Raw genomic sequence first — 26,236 nt, forward strand, 5'->3', positions numbered from 1 at the left:
ATTTAAGCAAAGGATGCTAAGCCTGGATCTTGCCATTTTCTTTTCTAAAATTTAATTACAAAGGAATTCCATTTATGTAACCTTAGTTTACAAATTTTTATGTAGCTTTAAAACTTTCCATTAGGCACTATTGCATATTTCTGTTAAAACTAAGTAAGCTTTTTCCAAAGTATAAAAAACCTTTAGTAATCAAAATTAGAATTTTAGTGAGCTTTTTATACACAGCCAGGAAATAGGACGGCTTAACACTTAACAACGACAAAAGTTAAAACTTGAAACTCTTACCTGCTTGTTTCAGATTGCTCAGGTGTATTTTTTCTGGTTTCTCATTTTACAATTTGTAATTATAGATCATATGTCGTATCTTACCTGGGGCTTGCATTGTACTCTTGGCATGGCATTTTTAGACACTGTCTGCTGTTGTTGACAATCCTCTGTGAAAATGGGTACAGAATCACTCTTGTTTTTAAGTGATGCATGAGTCAACTCATGTACAAAAAAATTAATCCCTACCTCCAAGTAAGCCAACAAATAGAACATTGATTTTGAAATGTTAATTTTGTAGGAAGTCTTTTCCCTTATGCTTCACCAGGATAAATGTTGGTGACCGTCATGTTGCCCTCCTTTCCCCTCCATAATGAGATCAAATTTAGAATATGGTTGTATAAGAATGAGCCATAACTGATAATTGACTCTCCCCCTTAACATTCTAAGCAGTGTCATGAGTTTCAGTTCAGTAGAATGCCATAGGTAGGCTAGTTCCAGAGAACTGAAGAGCATGGAGGCTTCTCTATATCCTGAGAATCTGGCTTAGAGGATTAACCCCAGAGTTCAACTGTCAACTGAGAACTGGAAACGAGTTGTGGTGCCATGCCTGTGGGGCTCTTTAGAACCAATAGTCCTGCTACCAGTGGTTGCATGGGGTAGATCATTGCACTCCACTGCCCATGTCAGGCACCACACTTGTGAATCAGAGCTGGCACCATAATGTGAGAAGCTTTAGGGAAGTGAGGTTTGAGCGATACATGGAAAAGTCGTGGAGACATGGATCACTGGGCAAGTAGGTAGATTGCTCTAGATCATATACCAAAGAGACAGAAATGCAAAAATGACCTCCTCACTACTTTCCTAAGCACAGTAATATCGATTTCCTTAGGTGCTGACAAATTGTTGTGTTTAAATAGCTTTGCATCATTATCAGGGCAACTTTATATGCATTGCCACAGTCTCAAATACAGATTGTTAAGTTTCATGCCCATTTTATAGATTAATGAATTGTGGTCTAAGGGAGAATCAAATTTCTCTAATCATAGTTCCTTTTCTAGTTTTCTGTCTATTATGCCTTGTTACCTCTTTTTTTTTTCTCCTATCCTGGAATTATTTCAAGGCAGGTATAACTCTCCATAGCACTGTAGCACTGTCCTCCCATTGTTCATCAATTTGCTTGAGCGGGCACCAGTGATGTCTTCATTGTGAGATTTGTTGTTGCTGTTTTTGGCATATTGAATATGCCATGGGGAGCTTGTCAGGCTCTGCCATGCCAGTGGGATACTCTCAGTAGTTTGCCAGGCTCTCTGAGAGGGATGGAGGAATGGAACCCAGGTCAGCCACGTGCAAGGCAAACAACCTGCTGTGCTATCGCTCCAGCCAGTAACTGTCCATAACATTAATAAAATAATAAGGTTCTCTTATATTTATGGTAAAGAGCCCAAGAAGAACAGAGTACAATTTGGTAGTAAAGACCTTGTTTTCCTTCCGTGGCACGCATGCACGGCCCAGTTCCATATGCTCTTCTTGGTCAGTAGATACTTAAAGTCATCACATTCCTGAGATGAAAGCATCTGAGAAACCTAGACTTGGAAAGGGGGCTCTTCCCAAGAGAGACAGAAATCTCTTATTTTGTTGTTGATCAGCTCTAAAATCATATTCTGGTCATCTACCTTCTAGCTCTAGCCTGAGCAGGTAGTGTGTGTCCTCCTGATCGAATTCTTAGCTGTTAACTCTGTCTTATTAGTTTTTGAAGGCTTTCTCCGGTGTCTGTCTTGATCAGCATCCTGAGCCCTTAATTCCCATGCACCTCGAATCTGGCTTCTCCATTTCCTTGTTACTTTGCTCTTGTTTTTCCAGGACATTGCTTCTCACTGATGTTAAGCTTGTGGCCTTAATTGAGTTTAAATATTAGCTTTATGTATATTGTTGTTTTCCCTTGTTTTGCAGTTTTCTCTTTTCCTGGGTATAGGATCTGACTTACAGTACTGTGCAATGTCCTTTCTGCCCTGCCTTTTGAAGCCTTTCTCTGTCTTGATTCCATCATCCATCTATTCATTGTGCTTTCTGTCTTTGTCTTAAACATACCAGCTATTGCCTCATCTAAGTTATTGGTTCAGTTGTTAAACTAGCCAGAACTGAAGATGGAGGCCCATGGCATGCCTCTAGCAACTTCCCTTTTTATTTAGTTCTACCCTAATTGAGCCAGTTTGAAATTTACTTTACTCTCAGTATCTTGCCACATCTTAAAAGCTGGTTCATAAGGGAAGTATAGAAACTGTCAAATACTGTGTTGAAAGCCAGGCCTTCATATTTACAGTATTCTCATCTGTGGACTTTGGAATTTCATCCTAAAATGGAATGTCATTCATCTTCCATGGGGCATTAGTAAACTTCTTGAATCACCGACTCTTTGCCAGTAATGTTGCCCTAAGTACCTGGCAAACCAAAGTAAGATTTATCTGAGTTTTGCCAGACTCAAGAAATAAAGTACTGAGTGTGGAGTCTGTTTTGTGTTGTCAACTCCTGGCTCATTTTTACAACTTTCATCTTCCTTACCACCACTCTGTTGGGTCTTGATGAACATTCAGACCAGGGCTCATCCCAGTTCCTGAATTAAACATAAAGGGATACACAGGGTATTTATGGACAGAATTAATTGCCCCACTGAACGGGATCATATGACTGTTGTGTTGGGAGTCAGTCCTGTTGCCTGATATTTTCTAGAGTACCCTGATCATTCATATTAATGCAAGATGAAGTTGGCCCCTCACTGCTTTTTTTTTTTACTGCTGATGACCTGCCTGGGTCGTAGGACCTCCTGGGTGTGGGGCTTCAAATCCCTGGCCACCTTTTCTGATTTCCCTCACTGGGCAAGGTTTCATCCTGACTTGGGCTCATTGGGAGTGGATGGGACATTTGGACCTTGAGACATTATTGCTGAGATTTCACCCTGTTTTCTCCCATCCATCCCACTTATTCCCTTCCCTCTAATCCTCATTCCACCATGTATAATGCTTCCCTTGAGCTGGCAGCCTCACACCTCTGAACTTTGTAGTTAGCTCATTCATTATTCACACTTTGTCTTTTCCCGTGCTTGTTCCTCTGACCCACAGACACCCATGGTGCCACCTGGTCCTGGTGTGTTTTATACCTAATCCTTACTCTTTTGTGACATGAGAATCTTTATACTTTTGTCCTTTAGCAGATCAAGAGGACCTTTTTGCCTTATTCCTTTTCTTTAGTAGATTTCTATTTAGAATCTCAAAGGTTTTAAAATGTATTTTTGCCTATCTAAACTTTGATTTATTTTTTTATTCAGAAGAAAACATGGACATACTTCTAGATAAAAAATTTAAACTTATTTTAATACTAGCTTTACAGTTTTAACAGTCTGTGCTGACTTTCATTCCATCAGTAAAGACTAAAGAAAAGTAAGAATAAAGCTAGTTTTACAAAATATGGTAGAAAGAAGATTGGAAAGTTCTAGATTTGAATCCTGACATCCTGTGACACTGAGAGTAGGTTATCGAATAAGGGTAAAAAGAACTGCATGTATATAAATTCTAGCTTTTCTATCCACTTGATTTGCTGTCTAGCCTTCAGTTTCTTCATTCATTGATTTGGGAATAAAAGGATAAATAAAATACTACTAAGTAAAAATAGGACATACCCCTAAATTGACAACTGTTAAAATTGACTTAATTCAGTTAACTGTGGATACGAAGACAGGATCCATAAGTAATAGCTATGTACACACATACGCACACATATACAAAGATACTGACTTTATCATTGATAATAATTATTAAATATTTGAAGGTTCCTCAATAGGGAGTTTGTTGAATCAACTATATGCATCAACTGGATTTTCATATAGAGGATTTTCATATTGTAAAATGAATGAACAAATGCACATGATGTTTTTAAAATAAAACACGCACATTAGAGATTCTTTTTCAGCCAAAATCTCTTTATTTTAGAGAAAAGCTTTTGTATTTGCATTAAAACTTGAAAGGAGATGCCAAATTGTTGTTAGTTGTTAGTGTCTGATTATGTATGGTGAATTTCACTGTGTAGGTTTATATTTCTCCAATTGTACATGAAAAACAATGTATAAATTATCATCAGTACGATTAGCAAAAAATATTTCAGTTATAGTTGTGCTCTCATTTTGCTGCTTTGCATTTTCCCAAACCTCAGCTGATTTTGAATATTAGCCTTCCTAAGACTATTTTTGTAAGACTGTGTCATTCTTTTATACTTAGCATTTGTTGTGTTTCCTTCCTTTCATCACTTGTATATGTTCTTTTTGAATCTAAGCTGGATAGAAAGTTTTCTCTCTGTGTTTAAAATAACCTTTTGCTAGGACTGGGAATATGGCTCAAAGGTCTGGAGCACATGCTTTGTATTCAGGAGCCCTGGGTTTAATGCTTTGGCTTTGGCACCACATGGTCCCCTATGAGCTGCTGGAAAAGTAGTATGTGTGTGTTGCCCTCCCCCCACCCCCTGCATATGCCCCAAGAACTTTTTGTAGTATTTTCTTCAGTAGCTTCAGACCATGAAATCATATTGTATTAGTCTGTTATGGCTTACCTAGCATGTTATGAATTCTAACTTGGTTCTTCTATGGCTCTTGGAACTTTTAAAAGACACCAGATGTAGTCTTCCCTGTCCCTGGAATCTGATTTTGACGGATTTCTTTTAATTACTCTTGGAAGGGACTATCTATTAGTGTCAGGAGCTTGCAGTTTTTCTTATAAGAAAACTAGAGATTATATTGATTTTGTTACTATCACCACACAAATAGTATATGGTGAAGTAGGTCAGGGTATGATAAAAAAGAATGATGGAAATAATGGTAGCTTGAACTCAACTGCTAATTTGTTCCTGTTAATCCTTAGCAGGTAAAAATAAGTGGACTAAGTGTTGCTAGATCTTCTGATATTTTTTTCCCCCTAAATAAGCTAGAATCCAGATTTTTGTTTGGGTCGCATAAAACATTCTGTGACCTTTACTTTTGAAGGCTTTCATGTTTTTTATTTAAAAAACTTAACTAGCCAGAGACTGGGGAGATGGCTCCAAAGACTGGAATTCATTCTTTATATGGGAAAGTTCTGATGCTCCCTGCCATCACATGGTCCCCCAGTACTGCCAGCTATTGCCCAAACCACTTCCCAACAAAGCATTCAAAAAAGATTTTGACTGATTAAATGTCATTGTAATTCCTGTTAAATCAAGTTTTTCATGACCCAAAGCATTTATTTTCTAGTTAGTCTAATATCTTCATGGGTAAATGCTCTCAGATTTATCAGAGATAGACAGTAAAGCCCTAGCCAATCAGGGCGTACAAACTCAATACATCAGGATCCTTCGTGAGCTCTATTGCGGATTCACTACCAAGATCTCACCATTCTACAAAGAAGTAATCATCCATATCAAGAGAGGGGTTCTGCAGGGTGATACCATTTCACCAAAACTCTTCAGTGCCACCCTCGAGAACATCATGTGACGACTGGAATGGGAAAACATGGGAGTGAAGATAGATGGTCGGCAACTACACCACCTCCGCTTTGCCGATGACATCATTCTAATAACACCAAACATCAACCAAGCGGCACAAATGCTGAACGACTTTGACCGTGAATGTGGAAAGGTCGGACTACAGCTGAATCTTATGAAGACAATGTTTATGAGAAACAGCCTTGTTCCTGACGCTCCATTCGCTCTCAACGGAACCACCATCTCCAAATGCAACAGTTATATATACCTAGGTCGAGAAATCAACATGATGAATGACCTGGCACCTGAGTTGCGCAGGAGGAAGAGAGCGACTTGGAATGCCTTTAAGAGCATTGAAGAAATAACTAAAAGGACAAAGAACCTCCAGCTACGAGCACATCTCTTTGATTCCACTATTCTTCCTGCATTAACATATGCCTCAGAGACCTGGACCCTATGAAAACAGGATGAGAACACTATTCGGGTCTCTCAAAGAGGAATCGAAAGAACTATGCTTGGAATATCACGATTCACTCAAATGAGAGATAGAATCCGGAGTTCTGATCTTCGTCAACGCTCAAGAATCAGGGACGCTGTCTCATTTGCCGAGACATCAAAAATCAGATGAGCTGGACACGTAATGAGGTTTACAGACAACCGCTGGACTAGAGCCATTACTGATTGGATTCCACGAGACATCAAAAGATCACGTGGACGCCCACCTATAAGATGGTCAGACTTCTTCGTCAAGACCCTAAATGATCGGTTTGAGGCTCTACATGTTCCTAAAACGAACAGATACCATTGGGCTACGCTAGCACGCAACCGGGATGAATGGAGACGTTACTGGCACCCGCTCGAATAAATCGATGAATAACGGGGATTAAGTGATTAAGACAGTAAAGTACACTTGTGTCTTTGGTAATGATGATTTTAGACATTGGTAGTTTGGTAACTGTCTTCTATAGATATGTAAGTAGGTTTGCCTAGATTGATGTTACAACTTTATCTTTTCTCAGTAATTTGCATTTGTTTTAGGACAGTTGGGGAAAAATGGTGTATGATTTCTGTCCTTCTCCTTGAGACCAAAAATGATTTGCCAAACCTTGAATTATTATATTGGGTGGATTATTGTGGCAACAGTTTACCAACATATTTCTAAAGACTGCTCTCAACCACTTGAAAATCTGAAAAGCAGTCAGTGGTTGCTAAGAGACATATCCTCCAAGTATCCCTACAAACATATGTACTGCTGGAGATTGTTATTTAGTAATTTGTATTTCACATTTGCAGTTATATATAGCTGAAGTTCCCTTAATTATCATGCAAATTATGCAAATCATCCAGCCAGTCCTTAAAAGTAACCTTTTGTTATTGTGCTTTGAAAAGCCAAGAAAACTTTGAACTGGACACAAACCAACCCATTTAAAAAAAGGAAAAAAAGGTCTAAATTAAAATAAATTTCATGAGGCCTTGCATCACAGCTCGAATACAGAGGACTATTTTTCAAACAAGTTCCTTGACTATGTTAAAATGTTTATATTTCTGAGTCTGTAGCAAATGAAACATTAGAGAGTTAATTTCTACCAGGATTTTTATCCTTCCCAACTAACAGTAAACCACCACACCCCATCCTGTTCAGCTTGTAACTCAAAAACCTTAAATAGGTTTTTATTGCTCTCCCTCCCGTGTCCGTAGCCAGCTTCTTGAGCATGCAACTTGTGCAGTGGAATAGTACCCCTTGCTTAGAAGGGCCTTGAGCTTGATTTAATGCTTTTGCGGCTGCTGTCTTGAAATTCTTACTAATCTTTGAACAAGGAGCATGGCGCTTTCATTGTACACTGAGCCCCTGTCTACAACCCACTATAAGAGCATCATTATGTAGCACAACAGCTCTTTTTTGAAATGCTGGCCAAATTGTTTGTCTTTAAGATTTAAAGCACAAGGTTTTCTTGAATCGTTAGAGAGTGAATGCTGGAGGGAGAAAAGAATGAACTTCTCTAGTTTGTGAGAAGAATATCTGTAATTAGGAAGAAAATAACAGCTTGTGACTCAACAGTGTTTTTCATATTTGCACAGCTTACACCTTTGAAAACTGTATGCTGGATTGTCATAGGGGTCTTGAAGCCTAAATTTCTTGCTGGCAGATTATAACAGGAAATCTTGTCTTCAGTTCTCTTGACCACACTGTGCTTTCTCAGAGGTCGCCTGTGGGTTGCCTCATCACCTCATCTCCTACAGTGACTTCTTTGGGTTCTGGAAAGTCACACTGCCATTGGTTCATTCTTGGTTCTTGATGGGCTCTTTTCTTCACATGTGTTATTTGTTCAAGGTGAATAAATTAGGAAAGCATAAGTATTCAGGTACAGTAGCTAAGGTTAAAAACAAAACTAGAAATATGGAAATCTGATTTTAGTTTGGATGAAATGGAAGTGAAACACTGATTTTATTATCTACTTGAGGGTTTTTGCATTCATTAAAGACTCTTTGTATGAAAAGGGTGGGGGGCAGTTATTTATTGTTGTGGATAATTATCAGGCATTTAGTTTCAAGTCCTTAGCTCTTAATTAAATATTAAGACCTGTTAAATATTTTGAAGGTAATTCTATCTAAATTTTTTTAAAAATAATTTATTTCTTTATTGAATCACTGTGGGAAAAGTTACAGAGCTTTCGGATTTAGGTCTCAGTCATGTAAGTATCAAACACATTTCCCTTTACCAATACTTATTTTTAACCGCGAACCCCAATAGAACCCCACCTCCCACCCCTCCGAATTCCTGTGAGGCAGATGAGTTCTAGTTAATACTCTATCTACTTTGACTAGATACATTGTTTCGATAGAAGATGCACAATTATTGTTTAGAGTTTAAGAACCCCCCCCCCCCAATCAGATATGCTGAAACAGCGTTGTGAAATGATTTGCTTTCTACAGCTGGGTTTAAGAATAAAATGATGTTTTGGATTTCTGCTATTTTACTTATTAACCCTGGAAGTATTTCTATTAAAAGTTAGATAGTTGAGAGATTGGTTTCTGTGCTCTGGAGTCGTGGCCGTGCCAGAGAGCCGCTCGTGGGGGGCAGTTGGTGACCTCGGTCGGGTGTGAAGGACGGCCCAGAACGCCCCCCTTCCCATGAGGCCCCTGCCGCCCCCCACCCCTGGCTCAAACCTGCTGTCCACAAGGCTCCCGTGCGGCCGCCATCTTTCTTTCCAGAGAGGATTGGGCGAATGGATATCTAAAATTTTTAATATATGGTTTATAATGAAAAATAGCAGTTTCTACCTTATCCTTCCCCTACCCAGAATCTCATTTTCTAGAGATAATTCAGGATTTCTAGTGGTTTTTCATATTTATTTCCATATTTCTAACATTGCATCCTTAAACTGCTAATAGTTGGTTTTCAATTTTAGATCTTATCTATTCCTATTATAAGCCATGATATGTCTCTTACTATATCTCTTTCCAGTGCAGTTATGTCATAAAACTTACTTAAATCCAAATGAAATGTTTGCATTAGTATGACTGTACTTGTTGTGCTTTGCTGAGGCACACATTATGCTGCAATGCATTTCTTTTCTTTCATTGGCCTTTCTTTTTTAGCCCCTGAAATTAGAGTTTCTTTATTTTTCACTTGCTTGCTTTCCTACCCATTGGTCACTGGTTTCATTTCTGCTTAGCACAAAACATACCTTAGTGTGGCCCGCATTAGAGCTCCCGGTATTTATTTATTTTGAGGCGCAGGGGTTGAAGCCAGGGTCTCACACTTGTGAGGCAAGGTTCTACTGCTGAACTACATCCCTACCCCGGGGGATACACTTTTCTTACACTTTCCTCCACTCTGTCTTTTTTCACCCAACAAGTGCAACATGTGAGTGAGCGCTGCTGGAAGCACTTTGGATTCATTATGTGGTTGATTTGCCAGCCATGGCTTAAGGTACTAGGTTCTAGCTTGTATCCAGAATGGTCATTTGGGAACTTCCCTTTGCCCGATGTCTGGATTGTCTCTGCCTGCCTTTTCTCCCTCTCACATGTTGATGGAATACATTCTATAGATAGTATTTTTCAGCCTTTTTTCCAACTGTGGCCCGTTTCTGATTTTGTTTCCTTCCTGTGCAATTGACCCGTAGTCTTGTGCTGGATATATCTAATTTCTCCCTGTGGTGTTCTTGGAATATCCTGTGGGGGTACCAGGGGACAAATGCTGTTCTAGATGTTTCCTAAGAAAGCATGAAGGAGATGTCAGTTTTGTGAGACATACTGCCAATAATAATTTTATTCCACCTACATAAATGACGTTTTGACATGTAAAGGAACCCGGAGTCCCTCTGAAGTTTCAAGGAATTACTCTACTCTTCTCCAGTTTCCAGTGTTATTGAGAAGCCTTGCTCCAGCTAACCCCCATTAGCTTGTATAGTGACTTATTTTGTCCATAAGCTTTTGAAGTCTACTGTTGTCCCCAGAGTCCAGAAGCTACAGAGAGCTGCGTCTGATGTGTGTCTGTATTCATTTGTTGTTTCAACCCACATAAAACCCTGATGTTGGCTGAAACTTGCATCCTTCTGGAAAAGCGTTTTCGCATCTTCCTCACATGATTTCCTTCTCATAATTTTTTTGGTCTCTGTGCTCATTTGGCAAGCCTATTTGTCATGTTTTTGATCTTCTGCGTTGATTCTCTTGTTTTCTTATCTTTCTTATGCTTTAAACATTCTGGGTATTTTGATTATACTTTTGGGGAGAGATTTTTTCATTTTAATGGTCCAGTTTTCCCGAAAGTTTCAGTTGCCTTATTTTGAACTTTAATAGCTTTGAATATTATGCCTTTCCTTCCTTCCTTCCTCTCTCCCTTCCTTCTTCCACCCTCCCTATCTCCTCTTCTTTCTCTCTCCTCTCTGTACCAAAGATTTTCTGTCTTGCTGAGCTGGATCCTGGCCCCTTATTTTGAATTTCAGTTCTTTTATGCATGGAATATTCATCTGTACTCACATTCAGATTTCGATTTAGGAATACAATATTTTATCTGGGCATGTTGTAAATTTTATAATTATTGGTTGGTTTTTGTTTTTAAGTCTTCCCCTCGCGCCCCCGCCCTCCCACCGTCCCGCAGTCCCGCAGTGCAATGTATCTATTAATTCCTGAGTTTCTTCTGATTGTTTATTTTTGTCTCTGACTTTAATGTTAGACTGTGTGGTGATTCTTGACTTTATTCATGGGCTTAGTTACATGTTAGTTCTGACAAACTTGTGGGGTGGAGAGGGGACACAGATGGCACATGTGACAGACATCTTGCCATCTTGCCATTTAATTAGGAATCTTCAGGCACTGGAATGTCTACAGATGTTTCTTCTTGAGCATTTTCCCCCTACAGGACCTTCTGATGGGCTGCCTCGCCCATATTGGGAACTTAGTCAGTGGAGGAACCTGGTAAAGGTGTCAGCATGCCAGCTTCATTTAATCCCCTTATTTTCAGTAAGCGCTTTGCTTAACTGTGCGCCTTGTCCCCAAGATTAGATACTTGCCCTTTCATTTTCCCCAGACTTTGATTGTAAATTTTCAGTATGCTCAATGGGACTAAGCATCTGGCAGGTCTTGGTACTCTTTCTACAAACTTTAACCAGAGCTGTTTTTGCACCCATGCCATCAAATATATCTGGTGCTTTCAGTTCTTAAGCCTTTTAAGAACTCTGTGGTGTGAATTGGCTTGTTTCTTCTTGGCTTCCCTCCCTGCTGGTAGAATGGAAAAACACTTAGCAGAGTAGAGAAAGAGGAAACCTAAGATAGTTACTCCTTGCCACCCACTTTCCATCTTTGAAAAGTGTGTAAATGTGTCTGATCTGCTTTCCAGCTCTCTGTAGTGTGCAGATCTTCCCTTTTTATTCCTTTCCGTTCATTTCAATGAGGCTTTAAGAGAAGAGTTTCACTCTGCTGTTCTCACTGTAGGTCTGTCGCCCTTTTACATTTTACATGTCTTGTCTCACTGTAGATTTATTATACGGTTCAAAGGAGGTTTCTTTGACCACATCACTACCTTTCAGGCCTGTTTGTTAGCTTTAGGAAGACTGGTTTTGTGAATTAGAAGTTAGCGTGTGGACAGGTCTGTCTTTGCTCTGATCATTGTAGAACTCTGAAGCGTCTTTGCCTATGACCTGCTGTCCTACTGTAAGCTGCACCGCCCACCTAAGCGTGTGCAGATGCTGGATTAGATTTCTGTTTGCTATTTTTGATGGTAGTGGTAGAGGTCGGGGGAAGTATTCTAAAACACATACTATTTTGTTTTGGAAATCAGAGCTCATCTTATAATCTTCTTTTCTTGGCCTTTTCACCATAGTTCTTTTTCTTTTCTTCTATAACTCACAAAATCATCCAAAATGGGTTCTACAGAACAGAAGAGTAATTTGTAAAGAACAATTAATTTGTTCTTATATCACATTCTTTCTCATATGTATGTCATATATGGCATGATATACATATATATGTATTTATGCATTTATATATCTTTATAAATTATTCAAGTTAGGTTTGGGTTATGCATTTTATTTTATTTTTTTAGTGAAACATCACGTGGTACAGTTGTAGACTTACAAATTTTCGTGCTTGGATTTCAGTTATACAATGATCGAATACCCATCCCTCCACCAGTGCCCATTCTCCACACCAGTGATCCCAGTAGCCCTCCCCCCTTACCCCCAGCCCCCTGCCCACCCTGCCTCTGGGCAGGGCATTCCCTTTAGTTCTCTCTTTCCTTTAGGGTGTTGTAGTTTTGGTGCATTTTATTTGAGAGCCTAATGAAAACGTTAAATGATTTCTCTTTAAATACTGTGTTTTCATTAAACTCTTTATATCAATAATACATAAGCTTAGTGAATTCAAGTTTTGCTAATAATCTGCCCCCTCAAATTTTCTTTTATGTTAGTTGAAAATTACTCATTACACGTTTATATCACTTAAAAATAGAAACCTAATTAAAAAACTAGAACTCAAAAAGTAAATTGTTTCCAGTAATAAGGAATGGGATGGATATGCTAGGGATTTTATGTATTTTGTGAACATAGTAGATTAAGAGCTGCTGAGTCTGTGGGGCCTTTTACCTCCTGTAGTAGAGGCAGATGCCTTTAATCCTTAGATTATTTCCAGTGGAAATGTAGAAATAGCTTGTTCATTGCTTTCCTTGTGGATCTCAAGTTAGCTTAATAATGTGTGTATGCCCAGTAATAGGCCAGGGCCTGGCATGTACAGAGCTAGATTGATGAGCTGATTAACTGATTGAATGGCTATGTGGGCGGAGAGAGTTGGCGGGTATTTTAATAGTTTCTTTTTCAGTGAAAGAAGGTATATGTTATTGATTCTGCCACAACATTCTTACCCTGCCTCTGTATCCTAATTTCTTCAAGGTCAACTGGATGCCATTTCCTTTAGTTGCCTTCCTGATCAATCTACTTTTCCCCAATAGAGTAGATACTTCTGCTGTATATTTTTACAGCATCTTTAACCACTTTTCATCCTGTTTGTTTACCTGTATTTCTCATTAAAGCAAGATATGTATTTGATTTGCTAAATATTGTTTCTTCAACACTTTTTTTATTTTTAATGTAGGAGTACTGCTATTTATTCAGCCACTCATTAGCTGATTGAATTGGGTATGAACTCCACCTTACTTTTTTTTTTCCATTTTTTATAATTTTATTTATTGAATCACTGTGAGAGCAGTTACAAAGCTGTCGGTTCTAAGTCTCGGTCATATGATGAAAAGCCCGTACCTTCACCAGTGCCCATTCTCCACCACCAAAGCCCCCAGTATACCCCCATCCCACACCCTCCCCTTACCTGTGGGGCAGATGATTTCCACATTACTCTCTCTCTACTTTGATTACATTCAATATTTTGACACTAGACCCACTATTATTATTTGAGATTTTACCCCAACACTCAGATCTGCTGAAAAGACAGCAGTAGACAATTTGTTTTCTATTGCTGGTTATGAATAACATATGATGTCGCATGGCTACAGTAGTGGCTGCACGATTTTGAAATTCCAAAATTTTAGCACTTAAATCTGGAGGGATTTCTGCCGAAACTGCTGGGTTCCGAGATTTGTTCCTGAGTCTCTTGGATCATGACCATTAAGCAGCTTGATCAGGAGCCAGAAAGGCTGTTAGTGGGCAGCGACTGGGGTCTTGTTGGGACGAGGAGGAAAGGGTCGGCTCCACTCCCATCCCTTGAGGCCTCGTGTTTCTCATCACTGAAACCTGACTGTCCAATGGCCTCTGGAGGATGGCGGTCACCGAGCCACCTAGGGGGAGCAGGTGGAGGGACAGCATCCTTTCCCTGCTGGAATGGCCTGGTGACAGTAACCTACTGCGGGGTCTGAATGCATTTCTGCCAAAAGCTACTGGGTTCCGAGATTTGCTTCTGAGTCTCTGGGATCATGGCCATTAAGCAGCTTGATCAGGAGCCAGAGAGGTCATTTGTGGGTGGCGACTTGGGGTCTCATTGGGGTGGGGAGGAAAGGCCGCCAAGCCGCCAAGGGGGAGCAGATGGAGGGGCCCCACTCTTTTGCCCCTGGGATGACCTGGCAACAGTAACCTTGGTAAACTTTGCCCCCAAGTTGTTGGGGTCTGGCCAAAGGCACAGCTGCAATTTTGGGGGTATCTGGAAGTCTGAAGGCGCCATCAGGCTGCTGATGCACTGTACAGATTGACCTGCTGGCGGCACCATACCCCCATCTTCAACACTTTACCAGTGACTGGCTCTTATAGATGGGCTGGAGCGATAGCACAGCAGTAGAGCGTTTGCCTTGCATGCAGCCAACATGGCCGACCCGAGTTCGATACCTCCGCCCCTCTCGGAGAGCCCGGCGAGCTACCGAGGGTATCTCACCCGCACGGCAGAGCCTGGCAAGCTACCCGTGACATATTCGATATGCCAGACACAGTAACAACAAAGTCTCCAATGGAGACATTACTGGGCCCACTTGAGCAAATCGATGAACAACGGGAGGACAGTGACAGTGGCTTTTATAGACATTGGGGTGAATTCATTTAAAAAATTTTTTAAAAATTTATTTTGATTTTTGGGTCACACCTGGCAATTCACAGTGATTATTCCTGGCTCTTCACTCAGGAATTACTCCTGGCAGTGCTCAGGGGACCATATGGGATGCTGGGAATTGAACTCGGGTTGGCTGCGTGCAGGGCAAACGCCCTACCTGCTGTGCTATCGCTCTAGCCCCTTAATCATTTTTTAAATGAATGGATTGATGACATTGTTTTGGAAAAAATTACAGCTCACTGCCAGTTTTGAATCATCTTTTAGTTTTTTTGTCTGCCATTTTTCAAAGGGCCATGTTTTTGGTCAGTAGCCCATTTTTTGTTCAAAGGAAAGCATTAAATGAAAGTAGATCTTATATTAGATTACTGCCCACTGAGTTAATCTCTGACTGGCTACCTCAGCTTCATGTCTAGTCACCTGAAATTATCCTCATGTATGTCTTGAGTAGTCTCTAGAGGGGGGTTGGGATGGGATGAATAGGGCTGTCTGTGATCATTTGAATGATCTTTATATGCTCTTCAAGTGTTTGCCATAAAGTTAACATTAGAATAATGAGTTTTGATTTATTGAACTAATAATGAATGTGTGAAGAACCCAATTAAGTTCAAACCAGTCTCCAAGTTTCTCTTCAGCCAGAGAAACCTGCCCTTTGTTGTTTAAAGAAAAAGTGCTTTATTACAGTATAAAAACAATAACTTGCAAACTGTTGTAAACCAAATTATCTTAATAAAAAGTCGTAAGTGGGGGAGAGAGAGAAAAAGAGAAGGGGGGAGGAGTTGAGAAAATTAAAATGTAAGTATTGGTAGAACTGCTTAGGCAGATAATGGTAAAACTTTCATGCGGGTGTTTTTAAATATTTTTTTTATCTGTTACAGCAAGGAATCTAAAAATATTTTTGTAGGGACCACTTCTGGCAATACTGACCTGGTGGGGTGGTAATTAGAAGTCATTGGGACCACTTCAGTAATTTGAGAGCGAGGGGAAATGCTGTTCCTGGAGATGGAACTCAGGACTTTGAACATGCTCCCTTGGACTCCACCACCACTTGAACTATCTTCCTGAGTCTGAAAAGATTTTTTTGTGAAAAAGAACTTTATGGTGATATAATTGAATTAATCCTTTTGACTTTTACAGCTAAGTGTTTGTTTTTCAGCTTGTTTACAAATGGGATAATGTCACAACCATATAATTGTGGAACATTTTTGTCATCCTCAAAAGAAATGCCATATCATTTGCCATACTTCGTATTCTCCTATCTTTATAGATTTGCCTATTCAAGATATATTCATATGCATATGAATTATATGTAATTCCATATTAATAGGATCAGACAATCTGTGACCCTTTGCGCATGGTGCCTTTCACTCAGCATCATATTTCATTTGAAAGGCGCATTTATGTGGTGAAATTTCCGTCTTTCATTTCTCTGAATTATGGATTATGGTCCATTGTATCACATTTTGCTTATTTATTAGTTGATGGACATTTGGGTTGTTTTCAACTATAGCTGTTACGAATAATGTTGGTTTGAACATTCATATATACAATTTTCTACTGATCTGTTTTTATATTACCAGGATTCAATTATTGACTTTTAAGTTATAAATGACTTGGAGATATCTGTATAAATACATAGAGAATTGCAAATGATCACCTTGGTGAAAATTTACAAAATGAGCACACCAAAAATCAAGATCTAGAAAGAATACATTGCCAATATCATTAGGCCTTTTTTATGCTTTTTCTGGCTTAAGTTGTTTCATTAATTTGTATGCTCTGGTGTTGCCGAAAGCTTGATAACTAAACTCCAAATATATGTAGTCCAATGTAGTTATTGAGAGGATGGACTCTAAAAAGAGCTTGCTGATGTCTGGGTTTAATTCTTACTACTTACTGCTTGTGAGATTGTGGGTAAGTTAACTTCTCTGGACCCCATTTTTTCTCAGCTGTACAGTTGTTACAATATTACTCATAGGGAGTTTTAATCTACGTAGTTACTTATCAAGTCATGTGATATATATTTTCTTTTATTACAGTTATTATTATTAATATGCCCTTTAACTGACATCACACAGTTTGCCAAAACTAACACTGTGTCTGGCACATAATTGAAGCTCAGTAGTGGGGGTGGGGGTAAGGAATACAGCCAATGGTGATCAAGGGGGCCCTCTGACCAGGAGTGACCCCTGGAGGTGCTCAGAGGACCATCTGTGATGCTGGGAATTTGAACCAGGGTCATAGACACCACAACCCCATGCAAAGCAAGTGTCTGACCCCCTGTGTTACCTCTCCCAACTATATATACATATACCTCTCTCTCTCTCTCTCTCTCTCTATATATATATATATATATATATATATCTGGTCTCTCTATATAACTGGTCTCTATATCTATATCTATATATCTCTATATATCTCTCTATATATCTATATAGATATAGATATAGATATATAGAGAGAAAGCGAGAGAGTGTCACATCCAGCTACATGTTCAAGAAAACTTTTGGTCCAGGAATAAAATAGGTTAGTTGTGTGCAAGGCAATTACCTTAATCACTCTACTGTCTCTCTGGTACCTCATTAAGTTTTTGAGGATAGAATTGAGGGATTTTAAATAATGAATGGCAGAACTTCTGAAACATCTGTTCAGTGTTATTCTTTCTTTCATTTACAACAGCTTTTGGAGCTTTTTGACAGTGAAGACCCTAGAGAACGGGACTACTTAAAAACAGTCTTACACAGAATTTATGGCAAGTTTCTTGGTCTTAGAGCATTTATCCGAAAACAGATTAACAATATTTTTCTAAGGTAAGTGGAGGGAGTGAGGAAGAAGAAGCACAGTTGGTGATTTTGTGCAAGTTTTACGTAAACCTTAACTATTTAAACACTGTCCTAACTATTAGTTTCACTTCTTTAAAGGTTTGTTTATGAAACAGAACACTTCAATGGTGTAGCTGAATTGCTGGAAATATTAGGAAGGTAAGCACTTGTTTAGCGAGCTAAACTCAAGAGATTATCATTCTGTAAATTAGGTTCAGGTGGCAGAGGGAAATGCTGATCTAGATCTCTTGCTGTATGTACATTAGGTCCTCTCTCGTGCTCAGAGTGTTTGTTTCCCCACTGACTGCAAAATACTTTTATTTTGTTCCACAATTTGGTGTTGCTAATTTTTCCAGAATGATCAAAAGAGCTAACATTCTATTCATTACTATATAGGTAATACATATATACTAACACATTATATATATAAATATACATATATGCATTATATATAAATATATATGCGTTTAGGCCATTTACTCCAAACATATTACTCTTATTAATTTCTTTTTTTTTATTTTGCTTTTTGGGGTCACACCTGGCAATGCACAGGGGTTACTCCTGGCTCTGCACTCAGGAGTTACTCCTGGTGGTGCTCAGGGGACCATATGGGATGCTGGGAATCGAACCCGGGTCGGCCATGTGCAAGGCAAACGCCCTACCCGCTGTGCTATCTCTCCAGCCCCAGTTTCTAAGCTACCTATAGATTGCCATTTTTAAAGGAGCCATGTATCCAGGAGTAGTTCTTGAACAGCTGCTGCTAGCTGAAGTGAAATGAATTGGAAAGGGACAGCTGTTATGTAGATTTCTACACACAGGGAGATCAGTGTAACTGGGTGATGTGATTACTTAGTCTTTCCTGCTAACAGGACTCATATTTTTCTCTTGGGGACTCCTATTGGCTGGGTTCTATATGCATGAATAATTTCTTCTTCTTCTTCTTTTCTTTTTTTGTTGGTCTGAGCAGAGATTTCAGGAATGAGAATGATGAAATTAGAAGGACCATAAGTGAGCAAGGCAGGCATATCATTTAGGGGACAGGAAATCAGGGAAGAAAAAATATTGATTCAAAAGCTTTTGGGAACCATCTAGCTCAGTTTAGGAGCAAGGGAAGCATTGCTGGGAGGGAGATCATGAGTGAATTTTCTCTTAAATTCCTTCCTCCTTAAATTTATTCTTTTTTTTTTCTTTTTGGGTCACACCCGGCGATGCATAGGGGTTACTCCTGGCTCTGTGCTCAGGAATTACCACTGGCGGTGCTCAGGGGACCAAATGGAATGCTGGGAATTGAACCCGGGTCGGCTGTGTGCAAGGCAAACGCCCTACCAGTCGTGCTATTGCTCCAGCTCCCTTAAATTTATTCTTAATAAGCAATCTTGAATGCTACTGCAGTATGCCGTGGGTTGTTCAGAACCAAACAGAAACTGATTTAAGATTTTATTCTGATCTCACTAAGAAATTTGAGCTTAACTTGTTGTGATAACATTGCTAATTCGTGTCTCTTTTTTTCCTAGTATTATCAATGGCTTTGCTTTACCTCTTAAGGCAGAACACAAACAGTTTCTGGTAAAAGTGTTGATCCCATTACACACTGTCAGGAGCTTATCACTCTTCCATGCCCAGGTAGAATTTTGTACAATTACTTTTGGTAGCAGAATAAAAATTGAAAACTTAATGTTGCTTTGATACGATATTTACCTTGGGGAGGGGAAAGCTTATTAAAGTGAAACACTGCCCAAGGAAAATGAAAAATTGCATGTTATTTTCTATGCATAGGAAAATCAGGGTACTGTTTTTAAGTGGGAAAAGCATTTGTTTAGTCATCACATTTTACAGAGAACTTGGATGACTTGTACAGTTTACCAAATTATATGTTGGCCATGTGGTGATTATTAAAATGTATGTGGGCATTCCCATTTGTATTTTTGGACATGTTGTGATCATAGCTGAATGTTCATAAATATCTATGTTCCTCTCATTTTGTGTTAGTCTAGGTATCATTTCTTTCTCATTTTATGTACATAGATACTTTTACAATTGGTTAAATCAATAGTTTTTAAGTCTTTCCATTTTTAGCCTTCATTTCTTTCAAAAGCATACCATGTCTTGTCCCCACTCTAATTTCTGTGTTAATAGTGCCATGCATGATAAGCATGTCACTAGTGGATAGGGAAATGATCGAATCACATTTTCGTTTTCAGTTTTCAACCATTTGGCCCCCCCACCCCCTTAGTGGAAAAGTTTTGAGTTTCATGGAAATAAAAGTATTTTTAGAAGAATGTTCCTCTTCAATTGGGAAATTCTGTGTTTCAAGGAAAAATTAATCCATATGTTCTTGATTTTGAATGCCATCAATATGCTTTGCAAGAGTTGATTTCTTGTCCAACAATCTTTACGATCCCCTTTATAAATCTTGTCTCTAGTTTTTGAAACAGAGATCACATTTCCTGATCATTTAAAATAACTTTTGGGGGCATAGGAGAGTTTGGGTTACAGCCAGTAGTGCTGGGGGCAACTCCCAGTATGATGCTTAGGGCTTGCTCCTGGCAGTGTTCAGGATGCGGTGTGATGCCAGGGATCCAACCTGGGGCTCCTGCATGCAAAGCACACACATAGCCCTTTGAGGCCCTTAAAATTATTCTTCCCGACAAGAGTTAGCATCAGATGCAGAGCTCTTCACGTTTCTTCAGATTCTAACCATAGCAGTACATCCTTTGATCTCATTAGGAAACTGCTTTACTGCATTTCAGTTAGTGAGCAAAGTTTTTTACAAATGCCTCCTTCTCATCTAGGGCTCTTCTGAACTAAAACCCAGTACTGCTGATGCTAGTGAGGGGAAGCCCATATTCTGGGCTGAGCATGTAGCTGGTTTCTGTCTGAATGTACCAAGTGTGGGATTTCATCTCTGCTTTTCATTAGTTTGATACTTCATGTTCTGTTACTCTTAAAGAAAACTCCCCCTAGAGTCTTATTAATGTCAACCTTTGGCTTGAAAAAGTAGCTTTTTCATATATATTTCTTTATGTACATATTATTTTTGATGAGAATTGAATGTGAAATTTTTCGAGCCGGAGTCTGGAAACTTTTAGGAAGTTTTAATATGTCTTTGGAACCTTTTGTATATAGAATTTCCAATTTTGCCTTTCATATTTTTCTTTTTCCAGCTGGCATATTGCATAGTACAGTTTCTGGAGAAAGATCCTTCACTCACAGAACCTGTAAGTGCTTTTCCCATCCTTTCAAAAAATTTAGTAGGACCAGTTTTCATGAAAGTGGATATAAAATTGAGTGCCATTCGTTTTTCTCTTTTACATTTTAGGTTATTAGGGGATTAATGAAATTTTGGCCCAAAACATGTAGTCAAAAAGAGGTAAGTGCTTCATTTCCATGTATTAATAGCTTCCAAAGTACTTTGCTGAGTGCCAGTCACTGAGCTACTAAATATACTTAAAAATGAAGGCTCTAATCTGCTCCTTGGATCTGAAAGGCAGGACTATAAATATTCTCTTTTTACTAGTTATGAAATTGATGGTTGTGCAGTTAAATAGACTCCTGGAGTACAATAAGCCAGAACCTGCCTCATTTTTTTGTTTTGCATTGTTTTGGTGGTTCCACCCAGTGATGCTTAGAAACTCCTCCTGGCTCTCTGTTCAGTATTGACCCCTGGCAGTACTTGGCAAATTATATGTGGTGCTGGGAATTGGAATCTGGGTCCACTATATGCAAGGCAGGCACCTTAAAACCTATACTATCTTCTAGCCCAAACCTGTCTCCTTGACTCCTCAGTCCTGTTCTTTTGTCGCTGTGCTGCTTGGCCTAAGAAAGCCCAAGTCAGCCCCTAGCCTGTGCCCAACTGTCTTGCTCTCTGTCACCTTCCTAGTATCTGTCTCTGGTACAGAGGTTTTGCTGTCACTCTCAATTGATCCTAAAGCACCCTGCCCAAATACCCACATAGTGTAGATGTCATCTCACTGTGTACAATATTAAAATATGTAAAACTAAACAGACATTTAGTTTCAGTTGTCCCCAAGTGGCTCTGGAAATCTCTGATCTCCAGTCATTTCTACTTTTGCTGAGACCCACCAGGCATGTGCCCTGTGGTTGTTGGGCAGGAGTCCGTCTCTTAAACTTGCAGGTGAACCTCACTGGGCACTGTTTTTATGCTCTTCAGCATCAGAAATCATGGGGAAAATGGCCCAGAAAAAAAGATCAGCTGTTGGTTTTACTTTGGGGAAGAACATATTCTGTTTCCAGATAAATTGCTCTAACAGAAGCATCCTCCAGTCAGCTTCAGTTCTTCAGTATCCTACTGTATACATTTTCTGAATGTCATCTCATTTCTTAGTACCTGTTGGGTAACATTGAACGATGCCTTGCTACCCACATGCATCTCAAGATCTGACTGTATTTTCATGTATCATATTTTAATTCATCACTGTCACTGTCACTGTTCTCCGATTGTTCACCGATTTGCTTGAGCAAGCCCAGTAACATCTCCATCGTGAGACTTGTTGTTACTGTGTTTTGGCATATTGAATACGTCACGGGTAGCTTGCCAGGCTTTGCCATGCGGGCGAGATCCTCCCGATAGCTTGCCGGGCTCTCCAAGAGAGGTGGAGGAATCGAATCTGGCTCAGCCAGGCCGGCTGTGCAATTTTAATTCACAGTTGAGGGTTTTTTTTTTTTAAATGTAGGAGTACTGCTATTTATTCAGTCACTGATTAGGCTGATTGAATTGTGCATGAACTCCACCGTACTTTTTTTTTTTTTCATTTTTTATAATTTTATTTTTTGAATCACCATGAGAGCAGTTACAAAGTTTTCAGGTTTAAGTCTCCGTCATACAATGAAAAACCCATACCTTCACCAGTGCCCATTCTCCCACACCAAAAACGCCAGTATACTCCCATCCCACACCCTCCCCCTACCTGTGGGGCAGATGATTTCCAAATTACTCTCTCTCTACTTTGATTACATTCAGTATTTTGACACCAGACCCACCATTATTATTTGGGATTTTACCCGTACACTCTCCGAGAGGAGTGGAGGAATCCTGGCAAGCTACCTGTGATGTATTCAATATGCCAAATACAATAACAAGTCTCAAAATGGAGATGTTACTGGGCCCGCTCGAGCAAATTGATGAACAATGGGAGAATAGTGCTACAGTGCTACCCCTACACTCAGATCTACCGAAAAGACAACAGTATACAGTTTGTTTTCTATTGCTGGTTATGAATAACATGATTTCACGCAGCTGCTGTAGTGGCCATGCGATTTTGAAATTCCGAAATTTTAACAATTAAATCTGGAGGGATTTCTTGCCAAAGCCTCCTGGGTTCCGAGATTTGTTTCTGAGTCTCTGGGATCATGGCCGTTAAGCAGCTTGATCAGGAGCCAGAGAAGCTGGTCCTGGGTACTAGGGGTCTTGTTGGGACAGGGAGGAAAAGACTGGCTCCACCCCCATCCCGTGAGGCCCCGTGTGTCTCGTCACTGCGGGCCCAAACCTGACTGTCCAGTGGCCTCTGGAAGATGGCAGCCACCAAGCTGCCTAGGGGGAGCGGGCGGAGGGATAGCACCCTTTCCGCCTGGAATGGCCTGGCGACAGAAACACTTCGGGATCTGGGTGCATTTCTGCCAATAGCCACTGGGTTTCAAGATTTGTTTCTGAATCTCTGGGATCATGGCTGTTAAGCAGCTTGATCAGGAGCCAGAGAGGCCGTTTGTGGGTGACGACTCGGAGTCTGGTTGGGGTAGGGAGGAGAGGGCCGGATCCACCCCCATAATGTGAGGCCCCACGTGTCTCGTCACTGTGGGCCGAAACCTGACTGTCCAGTGACCTCTGGAGGATGACAGCCACCGGGCCGAGGGAACAGGCCAAGGCACAAAACCTATTCCCACCTGGAGTGGCCCGGAGCCAGTAACGTACTGCAGGGACCAGACACATTTCAGCCAAAAGCCATTGGGTTTTGGGATTTTTTCTGAGTCTCTGGGATCATGGCTGTTAAGCAGTTTGATTAGGAACCAGAGAGGCCATACCTCCAGTTATATAGCTGAGCCCGAGGTGGTTTGTGGGTATATCTCCCACATACCTGACTTTTGGCCGTTTACTTTCTTGGTAAACTTTGCCTCAAGTTTTTGGGGTCTTGCCAAAGGCACAGCAGCAGTTTTGGGGTATCTGGAAGTCTGAAAGTGCCATCAGACTGTTGATACACTCGCTTCACAGGTACAGATTGACCTGCTGGCAACACCATGTCCCCACATAGTTGAGTTTTTTAGGTAATTATTTCATCATAACTTAAGCCAGTTACTAGTTTTCATTTTTCAGTTTTTACCATACTTAATAGCAGTTGACTGGGCCATTGATTTGGGTGCAACTTTGTCAGCTGAAAGCTGTTTTATTTTGCTTTGGGGTTTTGGGTCACAACCAGCTGTGCTCAGGGCTTACCCCTGGCTCTCTATTCATGGATTACTTCTTACAGGGCTTAGGGAACCATAGGAGGTGCCAGGGAGCAAACCTGGGTTGGCCACATGTGAAGCAAGTGCCTTTCTTATCTCTCTGGCTCAAAAGCGTTGTTTCTTGAGGTGTATGCTGCAGAGGCCATGAGATTCACTGCTTAGTAATGAGTCATTTTGCCTCTGTGCATGTGTGCATGTTTGTATGTGTTTGTAGAAATGGGTTAGCATGGCTGATGGTTGTACCCCTGTGTGGATGAACCTGCCCTCTTGTGACTTCCTGACTTTGGGTGTTATATTAATGGTGTATCCTAGAGACCCACCGAGCACATAACAGAGGCTGTAAACATTTGCTAAAAATCTGTGTGTGCGCTCTGGCCTTTGGTATGTTATCCATGCAGCAGGACTATACGCCACTGTTTAAAAATAAGAATGGGCTGGGGAGACAGCTATGTTGATAACTGCAGGGGAGATGCACAGGAAACAGCTTCTCCCTGGGGGACCTCAATGTCACTGTATATTTGTCTTTTTTTGTGTCATTGGTAAGAAGAGTACAGAGTACCTTTCTCAAGGTAAGTAAAATCAAGATTTTCAGCACTGTAGGAAACTTAATGTTTTGGTGAGTTCTTTATTAAAGTGAACATCTAAAATGAGATAATTCCTGATTTGTTCAACTTTTATTTTATATATTGATTCTTCTTTGTTGGTGGGCTGGAGCGATAGCACAGCGGTAGGGCGTTTGCCTTGCACGCAGCCAACCTGGCCGACCCGAGTTCGATTCCTCCGCCCCTCTCGGAGAGCCCGGCAAGCTACTGAGAGTATTTCGCCCGCACGGCAGGGCCTGGCAAGCTCCCGTGACGTATTCCATATGCCAGACACAGTAACAACAAAGTCTCCAATGGAGACGTTACTGGGCCCGCTCGAGCAAATCAGTGATCAACGGGAGGGCCTTTATTTTTTTTCTCTGTTGGTGGTAGGGAGTTGCTTTTTTTTTTTTTTTTTTTTGCATCTCACCCGGCAATACTCAGGGCTTACTCCTGGCTCTGCACTTAGAAATTACTCCTGGCGGTGCTCAGGGGACCATATGGGATGCTGGGAATTGAACCAAGGTTATCTGCGTGCAAGGCAATCACTCTACCTGCTGTGCTATCACTCCAGCCCCATATTGATTTTTCTTAAACCATTCACTGTATCACTGTTATCCCATTGTTCGTGAATTTACTCAAGCAGGTGCCAGTAACGTCTCTATTTGTCCCAGCCCTGATATTTTAGCAGCCTCTCCTTACTTGTCTTTCCTAATGATTGGAGACTCTTTCAGGGTCAGAGGAATGAGACCCGTTATAGACAACGAGTAGGAAGTGTCCCATGATGTGTCACGTGATAGGAAGTATCCCGTGTTGTGTCGCATGGTCCAGAAAGTGACCTGGAGTGTGGTGGTGGTTGGGTAGTGGAGGTGGGCTGCCGGGGCTGGGTCCCTTGGGTGAGGAGGGCTCTTGTCCGCCACCCTCTGGGGCGCCTCAAGTGGAAAGAGCCTGGTGTGCTCCATTAAACTATTAATTCTCATTATTCATATATATATATATATATTTAAAAAGTGCTGCCTGACATTTTGTATTTTTCATGTACTTGCAGGTCATGTTCCTTGGGGAACTGGAAGAAATATTGGATGTGATTGAACCTTCACAATTTGTTAAAATTCAAGAACCTTTGTTTAAACAAATTGCCAAGTGTGTATCTAGCCCCCATTTTCAGGTTCGTAATAATGAGTGCATGAATCAGGGTGCTTGCATTGCGTGTTATTTGAGTAAAAATTTTACTTAAATTGAAACAAATGTCATGGACCTAGCTAGCTACCTTTTGACTTCATTTGCTGTTGTCTCACATGGTGCAGTAATTGGAGTAAGCACCTTGATCTTGAGCCCCCACTGTGGGTATACTTGTGAGGCTTCTTTCTGCTTACTCCATTCCCACTGAACCACCTTATAAGCAGGGTTTCTACAGGTGTCAAGAGTGAAGTTCTGAAGCCAGAGCGGTAATACAGCATGTAGGGCATTTGCCTTGCACACTACTGGGTGTGGGCCAAAAACTGAACCAAAAAACCAAAACAATGAAATGCAGACTGGCAAAGCAACCGATCTTGAGTAGCT

The 26,236-nt window shown here is 40.4% G+C and overlaps 1 protein-coding gene across 2 annotated transcripts in view; it reads left to right on the top strand.

Moving 5' to 3' along the window:
• PPP2R5E (protein phosphatase 2 regulatory subunit B'epsilon) overlaps positions 1 to 26,236 on the top strand; it is a 174,040-nt gene that overhangs the window by 130,871 nt on the left and 16,933 nt on the right. For both annotated transcript variants that reach the window (XM_056134371.1, XM_056134370.1), the window contains exons 6-11: positions 17,491 to 17,621; positions 17,733 to 17,792; positions 19,148 to 19,256; positions 20,798 to 20,851; positions 20,953 to 21,003; positions 25,722 to 25,841. In XM_056134371.1, the coding sequence (XP_055990346.1) occupies positions 17,491 to 17,621; positions 17,733 to 17,792; positions 19,148 to 19,256; positions 20,798 to 20,851; positions 20,953 to 21,003; positions 25,722 to 25,841 (525 nt within the window). The remainder of the gene's footprint in view (positions 1 to 17,490; positions 17,622 to 17,732; positions 17,793 to 19,147; positions 19,257 to 20,797; positions 20,852 to 20,952; positions 21,004 to 25,721; positions 25,842 to 26,236) is intronic.

Source organism: Sorex fumeus, unplaced genomic scaffold (assembly GCF_029834395.1).
Source record: "Sorex fumeus unplaced genomic scaffold, SorFum_2.1 ptg000098l, whole genome shotgun sequence".
NCBI lineage: Eukaryota > Metazoa > Chordata > Mammalia > Eulipotyphla > Soricidae > Sorex > Sorex fumeus.